This window comes from Copadichromis virginalis, linkage group LG16 (assembly GCF_057382275.1).
Source record: "Copadichromis virginalis isolate Kocher_CV1m ecotype Utaka linkage group LG16, C_Virginalis_male_GT1.1, whole genome shotgun sequence".
Lineage (NCBI taxonomy): Eukaryota > Metazoa > Chordata > Actinopteri > Cichliformes > Cichlidae > Copadichromis > Copadichromis virginalis.
The window spans coordinates 29606563-29624818 of record NC_140633.1 but is presented as its reverse complement, the minus strand read 5'-3'; the positions used below and the strand labels follow the sequence as shown (position 1 = coordinate 29624818).

General features: G+C 38.2%; 1 protein-coding gene across 3 annotated transcripts in view; it reads right to left on the bottom strand.

The window, feature by feature from the left end:
- Positions 1–18256, bottom strand: part of epha3 (eph receptor A3) — a 96597-nt gene that overhangs the window by 18221 nt on the left and 60120 nt on the right. For 2 of the 3 annotated variants that reach the window (XM_085434329.1, XM_085434331.1), the window contains exons 6-11: positions 15673–15797; positions 10711–10873; positions 9933–10038; positions 9129–9193; positions 7828–7953; positions 1188–1373 (exon numbers count right to left, since the gene is read on the bottom strand). In XM_085434329.1, the coding sequence (XP_085290455.1) occupies positions 1188–1373; positions 7828–7953; positions 9129–9193; positions 9933–10038; positions 10711–10873; positions 15673–15797 (771 nt within the window). The remainder of the gene's footprint in view (positions 1–1187; positions 1374–7827; positions 7954–9128; positions 9194–9932; positions 10039–10710; positions 10874–15672; positions 15798–18256) is intronic. The other variant, XM_085434330.1, reaches the window with a different exon arrangement.

Here is an 18256-nt window from a genome sequence, read left to right as displayed (position 1 = left end):
TCTGTCTTCCTTCTATTGTTTTGTCCTTCATCCCTCCTTCCTTCCTGCTTCCTTTGTGTTATTTCTTTGTGTTTTTCAATTTTTCCATCCTTCCTCCCTTCCTTCCATCCTTTCTATTGTTTGTTTATTTATTTATTTGATTCTACTGTCATTACTTTCTTTCTCCCTTTGTTCCTTCTCTTGTTCCTTTCTTAACTTCTTTTTTGCTTCTTTCCTTCCCTCCTGTTTCCTGCCTTCTATCATTCTTTCCTTGTTTCCTTTGTTTCTTTTGGCGTTCCATCCCTCCTTTCTTTTTTCTACTTTCCTTCCATCCTTCATTCCTTCCCTCCCTCCTTTCCTTCCCTTCTTTTTTCTTTTTTTCCTTCTTTCTTTGTAGAGATGAAGCATAATCAGAACAATATGGTTTACATGCCCAGTTCATTGCTGTTTGGAAATTACATTACATTGTAAGACTGGGCTGTTTTTGATTACAAGTCACGGCAGTAAGTTGCTAAGAAGATAAGTTAGGGAAGCAGGTAAAACAAGTTGATGTAAGACAAGGTGGAGACGAGGAAGCAAAGAACAAATGAGACGGAACAGAAGAACCTAAAATCCAGAATAATAAAGAGAAGGCAAGTTCACTTGGTATTTTATTCTACTCTTTAGAATAACAATACTGGCAGAACTACTTAACAAGCCAAGTGCCGCAGGGAAATATAGAGGCCAGGACTGTTTCTTTGCGACAAAGTTCAGACTCATTATTTCCCTTTTCTGCAGTCATTCCATTTTAAAGAGGCCTTCTGTGTGCTAATGATAGTCTTATAAAGAGGCCCAGAGGGAAGCTAGTCAGAGATATGGATTTATGGATTTATGCCTGCTTTGGACACAGGCTTTGATCAGAGCACATTGATCTGCAGAGATTTACACCACGGCAACTCAATAAAACTCCTTTGCTCTTTCACAGAAGTGTCGGCCACTTTAGAGCCATTTGTCAAAGACAACTGCAAATCCGGAATCGGTAAAAAGACTCTCAGGAGAAGCCTGCTCTCTTATGGAATGTGACTAAAAATTGTTGTGTTCTCTGAAACATCATGCTTCTGAAAAAGTAAGTGCTTCATAGATTAATATTCTCCAAGAACCAGAGTAACATATAATTATCAAAATAGCACCTGGTAATTCAATTCTCTTCAGTTTGTCGTGGAACTTACTGCGTGTTACCACCCCCTCCAGCCTGATGATGTTAGGGTGGTCAAACTGTCCCATGATTGATGCCTCAGAAAGGAAGTCCCGCCTCTGTTTGTCTGTATATCCACCTTTGAGAGTTTTGATGGCCACGCAGATCTCCTTTTTGCTGGGCAACTTCAGGCGACCACTGCAGACTTCTCCAAATTCACCTAAAGATAAAATAAAGGCAAGTTTTATGTATGATGTCTATGACATTGCCATGAAAAGCATTTTGGAGTGAATATGGCTAACTTAACTAGCTCTCTTGTATCAGAGTACATGATCAGCAGTAAAACCACAAAGACAGGTTGCATGCTGATACTCCTTAAACCTACGGCTAGGTCAGCTTCACAACTGAGAGCCCAGCATCTAGCATAGCATGAGTCAGAAAATCCTGACTGCTCTGATGTACAACAGGGGTTCAGATGTGTTTTAAGGTGTTACAACATGTGATTTTTACAGCTGCCTGTCAGTGATTCATTCAGACAAAGCTGCAGATCATGAAGGATCTTAAAATTTCCATCTGTAATAACTTAACTCCAATTAATCAGGAAATGCTTTGGTTGATGTTGGACAAAAAACAGCATTTCCTGATTAATGCATAGCGTGTACCCATAGCCAAAATAACAAAGTGAATAGACACCAATACAACTTTTCAGCTTCATTTATATGTCGAATTAAAACACAAAATTACTTAACATCCACTCGGGGAGAGCTCAATTAGCATTCTTCGCTGGTGAGGGGATGCATGAATTTCAGTTACTACTTGTAAGTATGTGCATGCAATGGGGAGCTATCCAGAAGGTACTGTAAGTTTTGTAGGTATGCTGGCCACTTCAAAGGCAGTCCTGGAGACAGAGTTTTGGCTGGACTGCAGAAGATGAGGGGTGTGTGTATATGTGTGTGTATATATATATGTGTGTGTATGTGTGTGTGTGTGTACTGAATGTAGGTGTTTGAACAGAACGTACATGCATGCTGAGTGTGCTCAAGAATGGTGATGTCAGAACTAAGATATGCAGATCTCACTCTTCATCCAGTACAATCATGTCCCATAGCTGCTCTGGATCAGAGAGCATGGGTCAAATCCTGGACTTGAAGCAATGGCATCTGGAAGGACTTAAGCCTGAATAATTATAACCTGTCTAAATACCCAGACCATCCCTGTTCTTTCCTTCTCTGCTTTGCACCTGTTGTCCTGAGCAGTGGACAGGCAAGTCAAGCCAAGGCACCTTTTTATGTGGTCACTCAGAGAAAGAAGATCTTCGTCTAATAAGGCTTGATTAGGGACACTCGTTCCTTCCCTGTTATGAGTAGAGCTAGGTATCTCACTTTGATGTTAAAGTCTAACCCATGTAAGCAGAGTGGAGCATGTGTTTCATGTCTTTTAACACACAATCACCGATTGGCAAGAGGATCAAAGTCCCTTTAACGTGTTTAATGAAGACAGATGGAGTTGAGGCAGGAATGGAGAAAGAGAAGGTATGTTGTATATTGTTCAGAGTGCTTATGTGGCTTTATAAAAATCACACAGATGGGTGGCAGGGTGCATTGAAGCTGACGGACAAAAATGTTTACATCATGGCTGGAGCTTTAATGTTCACCTCTGGTGTTCGGTTCACATTTTATGAAGTTAAAATAGATTAGCAAGAGCAGGCCAAAGTCCCCTTTCTTCTCCTCTCATCTCACATTTGGATCTGTAAATTTATGGTTTTCTCATATAAGGTTTCTGGCTTTTATCTGAAAATCTTTCAGGGATTTTCTGTCCATCTTTCTAAAATTAAACTGCTCTGAACTACTAAGTTGCCTTTCAAAAGTAATCACCAGAGGTGTGGACTCGAGTCACATGACTTGGACTCGAGTCAGACTCGAGTCATTAATTTTATGACTTTAGACTTGACTTGAAAAAAATGTTCTAAGACTTGTGACTTGACTTGGACTTTTACACCAATGACTTGGGACTTGAATTGGACTTGAACCGGTTTACTTGAAAAGACTTGATATTTTACCCCAAATATAAAATTTAACACGCATATTATATAGAGATTGAAAATGTGACGTCATTCACGGGTAGAACCGCAAAGGATTCTGGGAACTCGTGGCAAGCGGTACTAGCGCACGCAGGCTTTCAATTAAAATCAGTCACACAGCGATAAAAAGAAACACAAAAATGTCAAGAAGCTGTTGTATTATTAACTGCAATAGCCGGTCGCATGAGAGCCACGGGAAGCCGACGGGTAAAGAGATCGGTTGTTATCGGATTACGTCGTTGAAGAGAAATTGTTCGAGCCATGTTTCCGAAGTAACAAAGACGCGACGGGTGGCCTGGATTGCAGCCATTCAAAGATCAAATATAACGTCCCAGAACACTCCAGCTCACAGGTTAGTCTGCTCCAAGCATTTACACGAAGGTCAGTGTTTTTTAGTAGTTAATACGTCATTTTCATAACATAATTGGTGATATAGGTTACAAGCAAGTCTGGCGCTGAACAGAAATTGTGGCGCTATGCTCCTTTATTTATTGTGCATAAATAGTGAATTTCGCTTATGTTATTATGGTACATTGACAAAAACATATACGTTTATTCACAGGATAAAACAGGTTTTTTGTATCACTAATTGTCCAGTACGATTACAGCATACAGTATTATTGTCACTGCTACATTTCTGTGATGCTACCAGAAATTATTTCCACTACTAATTAATTACCGTTGAGCTCAAAGGTTATATTAATAAACGGTTAAGGAATGTGTATTTATGACGACGATTTGTGAGATTGGTAAACTTATGATACGTACGATGGTCTTTCGTTCTACACGGTGCATTTCAAGGTCCTGCACCCATCCGTCGGTAAACTGTACCTGGGCTTGTTGCAGTGACCGGAAGTTACTAAACTTCATGAGTGTATGCACTCACTCCAAGAACCGTATGATTATTAATATGCATATAAATAAAGAAGCTATTTTGTGCAAAGATGTCAACTGTAAGAATGCTGTGCATAAACATTTACTCTGCTCCATGTATGATGATATAGTGACTGCTCTGTATAAAAGTGGTACACTGCTTGATAAACAATATAAGCATAAGAAACCTAACATCAGACCTGGCTGGAAAGAACATGTATCCATGTACCATGATGAAGCTCGCATAGCTTATAAATGTTGGGCCATGGCTGGAAGACCTAAACAAGGCCCAGAATTTGAACAGAAAAAATGTGCGAATGCCAGATATAAGTACCCTGTTCGCTTTATAACTAAAAATGAGCAAATGCTAAGAGCAGATTCTTTGGCCAGGAAAATGCTGTGTAATAATACGGCAGATTTTTGGAAAGAGGTGAAAGCTCTTAATAACTGTAAACCATCTCTACCATCAACTGTTGAAGGTGTTTCTGGGGCAGATAACATTGCAGCATTATGGAGACAGCATTACAGTGCGTTGTTTAACTGTATAAAAAGTGAACCATATGAGGACAATCTTGACATGAGTAATGACACAATAACTGTAAGGACACATGAAGTATATGAAGCCATTCATAGGTTGTCTGATAATAAATCCTCTGGTTTGGATCACATCACTGCAGAACATTTAAAACATGCTAGTGTAAGGCTAGCTCCTCTTTTAGCACTCTGTTTCACTGGGTTTATGATTCATGGCATATTACCAGACTCAATGCTGTGTATTTTACTGGTACCAGTTATGAAGGACAAAGCTGCAAAAGTGAGCTGCTTGGATAATTACAGGCCAATTGCACTAGCCAGTATTTTATCTAAGGTGTTAGAAAGAATCTTGTTTGACAGAGTTAGTGTGTTCATCTCTTCTCTGGATAATCAGTTTGGCTTTAAACCAAAGCACGGCACTGACATGTGCATATATGCACTCAAGGAAATAGTCAGTTTGTACAGGGCTAAAAATTCATCTGTCCTCATGTCTTTCATTGATGCCTCTAAGGCTTTTGATCGAGTGAACCACAGAAAACTTTTTGATAAAATGAAGAGATGGGGAGTTCCTCAATACATCGTGAGGATTCTCTCTTACTGGTACGCTCATCAGAACATGAAGGTTAAATGGGGAAGCAGTATTTCTGCCCCCTTTGGTGTCAGCAATGGTGTCAGACAGGGTGGGATTTTGTCTCCAATTTTATTTAATTTGTATGTTGATGATTTGTCCATACAACTGAGAGCCTGTAACACTGGGTGTATATTAGGTAAAGCACTGATAAATCATCTTATGTATGCAGATGACCTGGTTGTTTTTAGTCCAAGCAGTGCTGGGTTACAGGATCTTCTTAATGTCTGTACTGAATATGGTGTGCAATATGACATTGAGTACAATGCTGCTAAAAGTGCTGTTTTGATATGTAGAACCAAGCAGGATAAACAGCTAAATTTCCCTTTGTTTAAACTGGCACAAAAAACTCTTGAAGTTCATAAAAAGGTGAAATACCTCGGTCACTTTATTACTGAGCAAATGAATGATGATGATTGTGTTTTATGTATATTATGGTTTTATATTTTTACAAATGTTTTAGATACTTATTGTGTATACCTTATTGTGTATACCTTGTGTTGGGGGGGGGGGAGTGTTGTGTGTGTGTGTGTGTGTTTTTTTTTTTGTTTTTTTTTTTGTCTTGTTTTTATGGACATGAAGTCTGCCAATTAAGATTGAATTGAATTGAATTGAATTGAAATAAATATGCTAAGATGAGATAGCTGACTTCATCTAACTAGCAAATGTTGTCCAGGCTACGTTGGTGATACAGTTTTTTTTAATGTGTATGATATTTTTGTCATGCGATTTTAAAGCTGGCCCTACAACCGCATCCAAGAATAACATGCAGCTTATCTCAGAACTGTCGGTGAAAATTATTCTTGGAGCTAGGTTTAATTGAGCTGCATTTTAAAGAGGTGCAATTTCACAATTTGTGTATATTTTCTAAGTTCACTATTTTGTCATGTGTTGAGAAAAGCACAGATTTTAAAATTACATGGTCTAACATTTACATTTAGCATAACTGCAACATTATTTTTTCGTTTTTTTTTTTTAAAGACTCGAAAGGACTTGAAATTCAAAGTTTCAGACTTGTGACTTGACTCGGACTTTTACACCAGTGACTTGAGACTCGACTCTGACTTGCCTGACATTACTTGAGACTTGACTTGAGACTTGAGGATAAAGACTTGAGACTTACTTGAGACTTGCAAGACAATGACTTGGTCCCACCTCTGGTAATCACCCTGTCAACTTGTCATTTTATTTATATTGTCCAGAACTTGTTCTCAAAGTTGCACTCTCCCTTCTTTGTGTTACTATGGAAGAACACTAAAATAAATACACTTTGAATCAGCTGTGCACTGTACACATTAAAAATGTATAGTACAGTATAGACTTTTCTGCTGTAAATCGACTATGGGTTAAGGTATTAGTCAGCTAATACTGGTTTAGAATGATGATAAATTGGAGCTACTCTTCATCTATTTGCATTTTCGATAGATTATGTTTCACTGCTGTTTCACTTTTCATGCCTCAAACATCAAATTGCATGTATTTAATAATATTAAATGAAGTATGGACATTAGTTTGTGTGCATTTCTTGCAAATGGTCATGCAGATTTGAAGAAGTTCATGCTTGTGTAAAATCAAAATGACAGCCACAGTGAACTGTGGACAAATGTGTACCACATTTTTTATTATATTAAAAGAGAACAGCTGATTTTGTTTTTTATATGTGGTTTTAATATATAAACAGTTATCTCCTATGTACCATTGCAGCCCTGTGAAAATCATTGTGCTTTGTGTCTGCTATGTATGAAAAATATATTGTGGTTAGCACTGCAGAGTGTGAGTCCAGTGTATACTCAGGTAATAGACTCTCAGGCTGTCCTGACAGTTTTACAGTGTGAAGGGCCGGTGGGACTCTGGAGACCAGTCTGCTGTTATGTGCTGTGTGCTTTAGTCTCCATCTATTCTGACTGCACTCGACATGAATCATAATGCATTACCCTCCCGTCTGCACTCCTGCTCAAGTTATCAGGGAGTACATGAGTGGAGAGGAAAAGAGGAGACAAGGCTTCAATTACTATTGCAATTACTGTACATCGGGAGTTACGAACTTGAGCATAAGCTACGGAAAATGGAAAGAAAAATAAAGGAAGGAAAGAAAGGGTTAAAGGAGACATGAACCAACTGAAGGTTTTCTCATTTCACCACCTTTCCCTCCATCCTAGGTGAGGGCTGGAAAGAAGAGACATCAAGCTGGGGCACAGAATGCTTTCTCATTCCCGGCTGTGCAGCATGACGCATAGATAACTAGCTCACTGCTATGAAAATATAGATGTATAGGAGCTCTGTATATACTCCATTTTCCTTAAAGTGGTTGTGCACTTGGTTTGTCTTTGTCATTTAAATAGAGCATGAAAGAGTGCAAAAGTAAAAGGAAGTAACTGATACGAAAGTGGGAAAAGTCTTTTTTGATTTCCCTTTTTTTATGTATCCCACCAAGCTCATTTTGATTATTGTTTTGAAAATATTAGAAATGACATGAATTTTTTGCAAAGTTGCCAAACCTATATGGAATCTATACAAGCAGCAGCATCTGGCCATACACTTTCCTTTGCCTATTCTCACCTGCTCCCACCACTTTATCTATGGCAATGCAGGAGGCATCCAGTTCCTTGGCAAATTCGTGCACAGCCTGGCTCGGGTCCTCATATGTGTGGGGGTCCACATAGGTTCTGATCCCTGGCAGACGCACTGCAGCAGCACAGGAAAGTTGCATTGGTTACCAACTAGTTAAAAACTCCAAAATAGCACAGCTTACAGTAATATTGCACTTTCAGAGGAGTCTAGGAAACACACAGGGTGGCAAAAGATCCAACTAACCCTGCACAATGAAACCAAAACCATGAAGACGATATAGTCCTGAGTATTTCAATGATTGAATTTTAGTGAAGAATTTCCCTCAAGGAGCAGGCAGGGCTGAGATTTTCTCACTTAATATATTATGCATTAAAGCAACAGTCACTTATCAAATGGATATGAAGACACTTTTAGCTGTTTTAATGGAAAGAGTTTTTTTTACAATTCCCTCTTTTCTCTTTCCCCAGAGAGTCTCTCTTATTGAGATTTGATGGAGGAACAATAACAAAAAGAGGAATTATACCCTTCATAACACATCAAGTTTAAGAAACACTATGTTTCAGAGATATGTTTTATTTTATGATAAACTTGAAAACAAAGGGAAGATATGTAACACAGCTGTATTTTAGTAGTCCCTGTGTGTTAAAATTTATGCTCTGGGTTTGACCCATCCAAACTACTCATGAAGCAGTGGGCAGTACCCTGAGGAATTCTAGAAGCCTAGGTCAAATTTAAAGGTAGGACTATTTCAAATAAATAACATCTCGTAAAGACAGAAAGAGAGAAGAAACAAGGAATAAAGGGATGAGGAAGTAGCATGAAAAGAAAATTAAATTACTATTTATTTAGTACTGACTCTAATAGTAGAAGTAATATCAAGAAACTTTTTTATTTGGAAAGTAGAAACTAAAGCGCAGATTTAGCCACTTCACTTGGCTGGTTTGGAAAACGGTGTTATTTTGTTCTCCTTTTAAATGAACCCTCAAGTACTTGTTTCTAAATGGGCCAAAAACATGGTCATAACATGGTCTTGTTTGATTATTGTCTTCTCGTATGAAAAAACAAAGATATATCTAAACTTAAAGGGGAAATCCACTTCAAGCTTTGACATATCTACTCTAAAACAACCGCTATTGGTCAAAAGGTTCTCAGAAGGACATGCATATTCGAATAACATCCCTCAAATTATCTTTTATGTAACTAGCTAGTTCTATCTGTATTCAGTGACTAGTAAAGTACGGCAAGGAGAGACAGAGCCAATTCTCAGATAAACAAAGTCCAGTACTTACAGTGTCCATTGCCAAAATGCAGTCTTTTTTCATCAGGATGTTTGGATTTGCTCCGGCAACAAAACCTGCCAATGCAAACAGAGAAAGACCAGAAGTAGTGCCACATCTTCAATAAAAATTCGCCCACAAGCCCAGCCCAAACGCTACCAAGATCCATGTGTGCATACTTATGTCTGTGTGTATATACTTCTGGCTCTTATAACCCAAAAGAGTATCAGTAAGTCTTATAATGTGATGTGGATTTATACTCTTTCCTGAAACCTGCTGACCACCAACTTCAGCCGCGCTCACATTGGCATTCAAACGCCCGTGTTGTGCATGAACGCACTGAAAAGATTCCATTTATTGAAGATGCTCATGTTTTTTGATTGAGTGGCAACTAAGCCAAGAGCAACTTCAGCTGAAGTGTGTATAGATCTGGACTTTAAAGGACCATACAGGCTATCAGAATGTGTACTTCCTGAGAAAGCTGACGAAGCTGTTCTAAAAAGAACTTCTTTGAACAAATTTAGAACACGTTCTCAAATATTTAATGAATAATGATAGCATTACAATTACAAGGAATCATCAACAAGGTTAAAACACCTTGTAAACCACAGCGGTAAAAGTTCCTTTGGTTATTAACTGGTGTTTTTTAATTTGCCCTCTTTTATGGCACATCATTTAACTTGTTTCTTCTAAGCTTTTGAAAGTACATTTTGGAAAAGTGCACACAGAATCAACTGAAAGGAGAGAGTACAGATGGTGTGACTAAAGGAGACAATGCTCAAGGCGAGAATCCAGGCAAGTGATTGGTGGACAGACCTGCTAATCAGGACGTAGAGAAGCACAGTGAGCAGGATGATGGCTACGGCAGAAGAAATGGCAATCAAAACAACCTGGCTGCTTTCACTTGAGATAGAGAAGGCTGCTGAAAGACAGAAAGAAACAAGTAATAAGCAGTGCTAACTTTGTTTTGTTAACATTACAGCACATCACAATACAAACTTCAATTACCTGCTAGTCCTATTCCAACGTACTGCATGCACATCAAGAATAAATATACCTTTGATTCAATAAGATATTGTATTTAGTTCCCACAAGAGCAGGTAAAGGTGATTCAGCTCACTCTAGAGACACTTACACATATTTGGCAGCAAAATTGATATAAACAATAATGTGCTTTCACAGCTTTTATCCCATGGAACAGTAACAGCTAAATGAAACAACTTAGGCGTGTAACAGACACAAAGTAAAGAAAAAATCTTGGGCAGTATTTTCACATTTTCCCCAAAGCACTTGCATGTTTGCTGCAATAAAAAATGTGATGGTTGAATTCACTTCTGAAATTCTGCCAAAGTTACTGCATGAATATCTAAATTTCACCAACAGCAAGAAAGGAAAGAAAATTGTTCTTGTCAGCGAACATGTTTGAAACAGCTGCTACACAACTGGACATAAGGTCTTCCAACAAAAAAAATTAACATGCACACATCCTGCCAGAGAGGTTTCATAACCCCACAATTCAAAATAAAAAATTGTATGTAAAAGGCTAATGGACTATCATATAATTTAATTTCATTTTAATCTCTACTGAGCTTACAGTCAGGGCTGGTCTCGAACTGGAAAGTGGGGCTGCTGGCTCCATATCCTGCTGCGGTACGGGCTCTGATTTGAAGTAAGTAGGCAGTGTTGGGCTTCAAACCATTCAGGGTCACATTACAACCTCGAGCACGGAGGATTGTGTAGCTGGTCTCCTGCTCCTCCTGTAGAAAAAAGAGAAAAAAGAAACAGGATGACAGATGAGAAATCAAATCGTTTTGAGGAATTAAATATTTATTTAACATACTGATTTAGTACTATGTAATTTATAGACGCAGTAGTGTAAACTAATAATGAATACAATGTGTGTACATATATATATATATATATATATATATATATATATATATATATATATATATATATATGTGTACACACATTGTATATATATATATATATGTACACACATTGTATATATATATATATATATATATATATATATATATATACATAAAGTTTTCCATAGTATAATCATGTATCTCTCTTTTTGTACTGATGCAAATGCGTAAACATCCCAGACAGTTTGATAGCATTCTTGCAAATCTGATAAATTTTCCCCTTACGTTTTATGACTTCTCTCCTACTGATCTCCACTGATAAAACAACAAGAGGATTTACACACCAGGTCTGTATTCAACACATTGTTTCCAGATGTGGAAGGAAAAGAAAAAAGAGAGAAAAAAAAAACAAACTGAAAGAAAAGAGAGGGCAGAGAAAAAGTGGGATGGTGGAAAGTAGCACTCTATGAAATTAATTAACACTGAGTACATCTTACAGAGGTACAAAACAAGATCTCATTGTATAATAGAATACACATGCACACAGTTCTGTATTTTATAGCCTTCAACTGTCCTGAGTAAAATTTGCTAGATTTGTCCATGCCCACAGAGGACTGCAGGCACATTATTGCTGACCCAGTTCTGGTATAAAACAAACTTTGGATTAAGAGGAAAACCGCACAAGGCCACTTGTTAATATTAATGACAACCTATTAGGGATGACTTCAGCAATCCTAAAAATGAGCTACATGTTTTGCAATGTAGCCAATGTTATAAAATTCCTGACACTGTCATATTCTCTTTTTTCAAAGACCCTGGCATGTAAAAATTCAGTCCCCCAAAGAAACTTAATGCTTATTAATGGACTAGATCAGAGTTTTATGGTGCACAAAGCTTTTTAAAACGGGCATGTGTGTGAGGCAGTAACTGATACACCAGACCTGCACTGGAACAACCCTTCATCACAGCTATAAATCTCTTACAGCTTGTCATTGTTCAGGACAGCATGTCATCCCCTGAAAATCATACACAGGTGTGGCACAAGTATCTTTGTGTGTGTGTGTGTGTATATATATATATATATATATATATATATATATATATATATATATATATATATATATATATATATATATATATAGATAGATAGATAGATAGATAGATAGATAGATAGATAGATAGATAGATGTGTGTGTATGTGTGGGTGTGCATGTGTACTTTCTGTTCTGTGCATGAGCCTCCATGTACTTTTTTGTGTGTTGAACACCAGAACGCTGTAAGGATTTAATATGGTCTCAGTGCTGAATTGTGCTTTGATAACATAAACAAAGCTGCAGTAAATTATAGCTTAAACACACACACACAAGACACAGAGGCAAAAAAACATACAGATCCTAAGATGGGTGATGTACAGCAGAAGTCTTGTGAATTGTTTTAGTAAAAATCACTTTTGTCTAAGACTAAATAAACAGCCTAAATTAATTTTATCTGGAGTTCTCTCTCGGCTCTCGGCTCTTTAGATTATAGTGATAAAACACGCAAAAATAATTAGCAAAGTGTATTCGCACAAATTTGATTTCCACAAAGTGCACTAGGAACTGTCTTATCGGTCTGCCCTTTAGCTTGTTTAACGGACACGGAGAGCATGGAGCTACCATGGGATTTCCAAAAGATGAAACACCTCTCTTCTTCTGGGAAGCCTTCTAGTTGGAAATTCCCAAGATTATTACAAAACCTCCCCATCCCCAAATATGGGACATAAAATGTGCAGCCCCTGCAATTCAGACATTCTGACCCATCAGTTTTACAAGTGTGCTAGCGAGAGCAAAGTGAGCAAAGCCAGAGGTAGAAAACTGGTTAGCTGTGGTTCATTTAATTATAATGAGTTGGCTTGTTTGTCTGGTATAACCCTTCCCAGGTAGTATTCATTTTAGATTTAAGCTCCTCAATGTATAGTGATTTATTGAGGCCTCTCTTTAATGTTTTTTTTTTTTTTTTACTTTTCAGAACAGTTCTATGTTGACACAATATTTGCGATGTTTTTTACAGCTCTGGGTTTTATTTGGTTTGTTTTTGTTAGGTTTTGGCTGCTGCTAACCTCAACTTTTGGGATTAAAAAAAGTATCTCTCTTTTTATTATTATTCCTGCCATTCTGCAATAAAACACTTTTTTGTATCCAGTGCTTTTTTTCACTTATGTTATATATAAAATTTCACATCTGTTGAATACTGGATATCAAAGGAATATGATTATTTTTAATCAAGCCGCTAACACTATACTTAGTGCCTTAGCTTCACGTGGTTTTATCTTGAAGTAACGTGGTCTATTAAGTTTACACAGATGTCTGGAAAATACACATTTTTATCAGTTAACAGAAAATACGTTGCAATTTGGTGCATTAGGAAGGCCAATAATCACAGGATTTAGAGCGGTAGCCCACAATATGAGATGAAATGACTTGTGACAAATAACATTTTTGTTTTGCCTCACATTAACATCCCAGTAGAGAACTCCTGTTTTTAAATTTTACCAGTGAAATATGTTATGGTCCAAAATTAAACTATGAAGTGTTTATATAAAACAGTATTTGATTTTATCACCCAACAAAAACAACAAGGCTGTAATTTTATAACTTTCCTTTCTGGTTTCAGTGGGTTAACCCCCCTCCAAAAAATGTTGGTCCACTGAGGATCCATTACTCTATGCACTATATGCTCGGCATTTTTTGATATGACTGCAGTTTCTACAGTGACAGATGCTAGGCTGGAGTCGCTGGTAAATTTCTACTGGATTACTGAATTCTTCTCACTGCAAATGTCTGTTTTAAACTTGTTTAAATCCAGACAGGAAACCACAGCAAAAAAAAGAAAAAAAAGTCTGGCTGTTGATGTAAACCTGAACATCACTTCCTTGGTAAAAGCTCTCTCTTTTAATCTCTTTAATCTTAGTCTGTTTTTGTGTTCTGTTTCACCATCCTGTTTATGTCTATGTGCAATTATATCTGTGTGTCTGTGCATGTGTCTCTAAAAGCCTCTTTCTGTCTCATAAGTGAGTCATGGTGTGGTCTTGGTGTGGGGAATTCGTGTTCCAGTGTTTCTCCTTCTGTGGCCTTTATCCTTGGCATGCTAGTTGCCCTCAGTGTCCCTGTGCCTACAACAAGAAGAGGCCTCTGTCTGGCATTCGTCTTGGGATCTACCATGATTCTCCAAGTTTGCTCTTCTGCGTGGAAGAGCCTTTTGTCAGGGGTTTAAAATCCCTGGGTATGTATGTCTAGTGAGGAGAATCCTATGGGAACTTGCTTTGTGGGTATGCGTGTTTGTGTCTCCAGCACTTCCTGAAAGATAATGCGGTTACCAAGCAAAATACCCAGAAGGCTTTATTACAAAATGCTTTACTTTAGCTCCACCCTCATATTTTTCCTGTCCTTTTTGAACGAGCGTGCATTGGTGATAAGTGAGCATGTGTGTGCAATTGGAAAACCACAGCTGAGAATAAGACCTGCAGTGAGCTCTGACCCAGCATCACTCATTAACTTTTCCTCTCACTGTTTTCCGGCCTTGTTTTAACATCTTAGGTAGGGATGGCTGAGCAGAGACCAGAGTTTAGAGAGGAAACAGCTTCTGTCAGCCTACTAATCAAGAGATTAGGGGCCACTGTTGGCATTCAAGCAAACTGATTTGGGGCACACACACACACATATACACACACAAACACACAGACACACACACTGAATCTGCCAGAGTGATTAAACTTGCATCCACGGCTAATTTCACCATCAAATGTCAGCCATAGCCCAGCATTGGTGCTGAAAGCCAGTGTAATTCGTTCTGCACTAATTTCCCTCACAGAAGAATGAGGGACCCCACAGATGCATTTACTGTCTGCCATAAAACTTGTCTCCATTAAGGAGTGGACTAGAGAGGAGGGCAGCATGAGAGATGGAAGGATAGATAGAAAGAGAAGAGAAGCAAAAAGAAAGGAAGAATGTAAAAATTGTCACATGAAAAAGAAAACATGGTGGAAAGGGAGGTCTTCTGATGAAGAGATTTCTTTTATTGTAAAAATAAAACATTATGCACAACATAACGACAACTACATTTTCATTTCATTTTAATTTATATTAACTTAAATTGTACCTGAAAACCCAAAACTACAACTCGCATTAGTTCGAATAACATTTACAAAGACTAGAAGGGTTAGAGTTGAGTTAAATTTTATTATTTTCACAGAAATTCAGTCTACTAGGCCAGAGAATAAGTCCAGGATGTGCTTCCAAATGTTAGAGAAAGACTGATGGATATACTACATGGACCTAAAAAGGTGGAAATGTAAGTAAACCTTTTCAGTCTATTCCCCTGGTGAGAAATATTTTCAGGAAATTCAAGTGACCAGTTTTCAGGGTATTTATTTCTCTTTGATGCCTAAATTGGAGACACAGCTGGATTGAAATAATAAAATACTAGAATCTATTCACAAGCGGCTCACGAATTACTATGCCATGTGCGTTTATCTTCTGAATTTAGCATCATTCTTACCAGACGTTTAGAGAATGCTTACAATCTTCCCATCTTAGGTGTACTCCCCCAAATGAGTTAGGGTTAGATATTTTTTCTCTTAGAGAGGCACATTTTATGATGCAAATGCACACAAGGAAAACTTTAACAGTGATATGCACTGAACCAACCTTTTCGTAGTATTTGATCTCATAGTCAAGGATGATACCGTTGGGTCTTTCTGGCTCCTGCCAGGACAGGGAGACACTGCTTCGAGTTGTCTTCTCCTTTTTGATCACTGCTACTGGAGAGGGAGCTGGGCAGGAGACATTGACAGTCAGAGAATGAGTTCCGTTAGTGTAAGGTTCAGTGGAAGTTCAGTCCACAGTGTTGAATCCTGGCAATTGTCTATAGTTCCTGTTAGCCTAATTCAGTTTGCTGCTTGGTGGGGTGGCATTCTAAAGCAAAGGCCCAGGGTTGTGAGTGGAACAAGACCGTGTGAAGTAATGTACAAGAAACTGCACTGGATCAACATATCGGAATTTTCTACTGGTTTTAAATTTATCAAAATGTGTATCGATATTTGTCGTTTTAAGTAAAGATTAGGACCAGTAAGATTTACATGTGTACCAAAAACAAGCAAAAGCACGATAATTTCTGCTATTTCTGATCAGAGTATAGTAGTTTGTCCTCCATCACTTATATTTAAAACACTATAAACAATTTCCTCTCTGCTGTCCTCATCCATTTTGGTTAGTCGCTTTCTCTCTCGCCAATCTTCCTCGCCAATCCTTTGCCCATGCACCGCTTTGCCTCAGGGAGTTCACATGGTCCCAATCTAGTAATTCAGCACATCTCTCCTTCTATCAAGACTCGCACCCCTCTCTCGTTCTGTGTCTCTCTCCTCACTCCCTTTCTCATTTCCCTTTTTTACTGCTCTCTAATTGCCAGGCAGCTCCAGGGCCAGCTCGGCATCTGAGGCATCGACTTTTAATTTTATTAGACCACAGGAAAAAACATGTTTGTCTTTGAAATGTTCAAGCCTTTCTTGATTGTGATTATATGGCTGCAGAATGCGTCTGAGTGTGTGTGTACATTTACTCGTGTGTATTTCCGCGGGAAGTTATTTTTTCTCCTGTAATGAATCCAGATGGGGAGAATCTGTTTCTATACCCCCTGCTCCTCCTCTTCTCCTCTCCCTCTGCTTCTGATAGTGGGGTGAGGCTGTGCTTTTTATTGGCTCTGTGGTTTATGGTGGTAATGATTTACTGTGTCTGGGTTGCTTAGAGGCAGCTTCAAGTTCCTCTACTCCTCTGTTTCCTTTGCCTTGCTTCCCTTTCTATCTTCCTCGGCATGTCTACTGCTAAGCACTTAATTTGCTGTCACTCTGTTTTTTGTCTGAGGCATAACTGATACAGTATACCAGGCCTGTACTGGTGTTAAAAACTGTCCTTCTTTGTCATTCACTCGTAATTTGAGGGCCATGCTGCAGATGTTGAAACAGTGACCTCTACAACACTGGCACACAGTTAGAAGTAATTATTATTGGAAACTAAATTAAACAAGATGCTATTCAATGGCAAAAATCATTGCCCAAATGAGAGAAAATATACAACTTTGCCTTTACTTTCTCATTGTTTAACAGCTATCATCACCAACCATATTATCATATCACTAGAGATATGCAACTAGATATTACTCTGCATCTGAATCACAGTTACTCTGTTCTTAGCATAGTTATGAAATAAGTGGAGGGCAAAGGAGGCGAGAGGAGGAGAACTGTCTGACAGCACCTTGACAGCACAACCAGGACACACTGCTCCTTCCAGGGAAACACTTAATCCAGCTTTTAACAGCTTTGGCATCTATACGTGTGTGCTGGTGTGTAAGTATGTGTGTTTATTCGAGGGAAAGCATATAGACGGGTGGGGCAAGTGCACTGACATACTTAATCCTTGTAAACTCTGAGGGCTGATGGAGAGTGTGCAGCTGCAGGCTGAGATATTTGTTAAAGAGAGAGGGGATTGTAAGTGTGAATAGCCGGGACAGAGGGTGTAGTACTGAGGTGTGTATGTTGTCCTTCTCGGTGTGTAAATCTGCTTGCATCTATGTGAGCACACTGATAAATGGTAAGTAAAGATGAGTTTCATTTCATCTGATTATCACTTAGACACTAAGATGGATTTTGATATTCTGTGCACACACAGATCTCTTAGTGTTGATAAGCCCTCTTCAAATCTAATATATATTCAGATTGCAGAGATAATCCTACTAACTAACCACATACTTACAATATAATGCTTACTAAAAATGTGCTTATTTTTTTATTTTTTTGTCCAAATTTGTATATTTTTAATTTTGCTTTAATCTGAACTTTTGATGCATGTGCACTTAAACATACGAGCACCCAGAAAGACACTTAAAATCTACATTTAACGCTTATCCCTATTTTGTCACTTAAAAGGCACACACACAGCAGACTCTTTATATGGTATGTGGTTTATATATATCAAAGCTCCTGCATTTGTATTTGTGTGTCTAGTTTCCATAAGTACACTGTTTACTCTATGCAGTGCCTCTTTTGAGTCTCCCTCTTGGAACTCTCTGAACCTTAAACTACATGCTGTAGTACATGCATGTTTTCTATCACAAGAAAATCAGCCTGTCACCAAGTCAGCCCAACACGACATTTCACAAAGACTGCTGCAAGTAGCAAGATCTGAATCAGTTATCCAATACAATCCAACCCTCATGGTATTTCCCGTTTAGCGTACC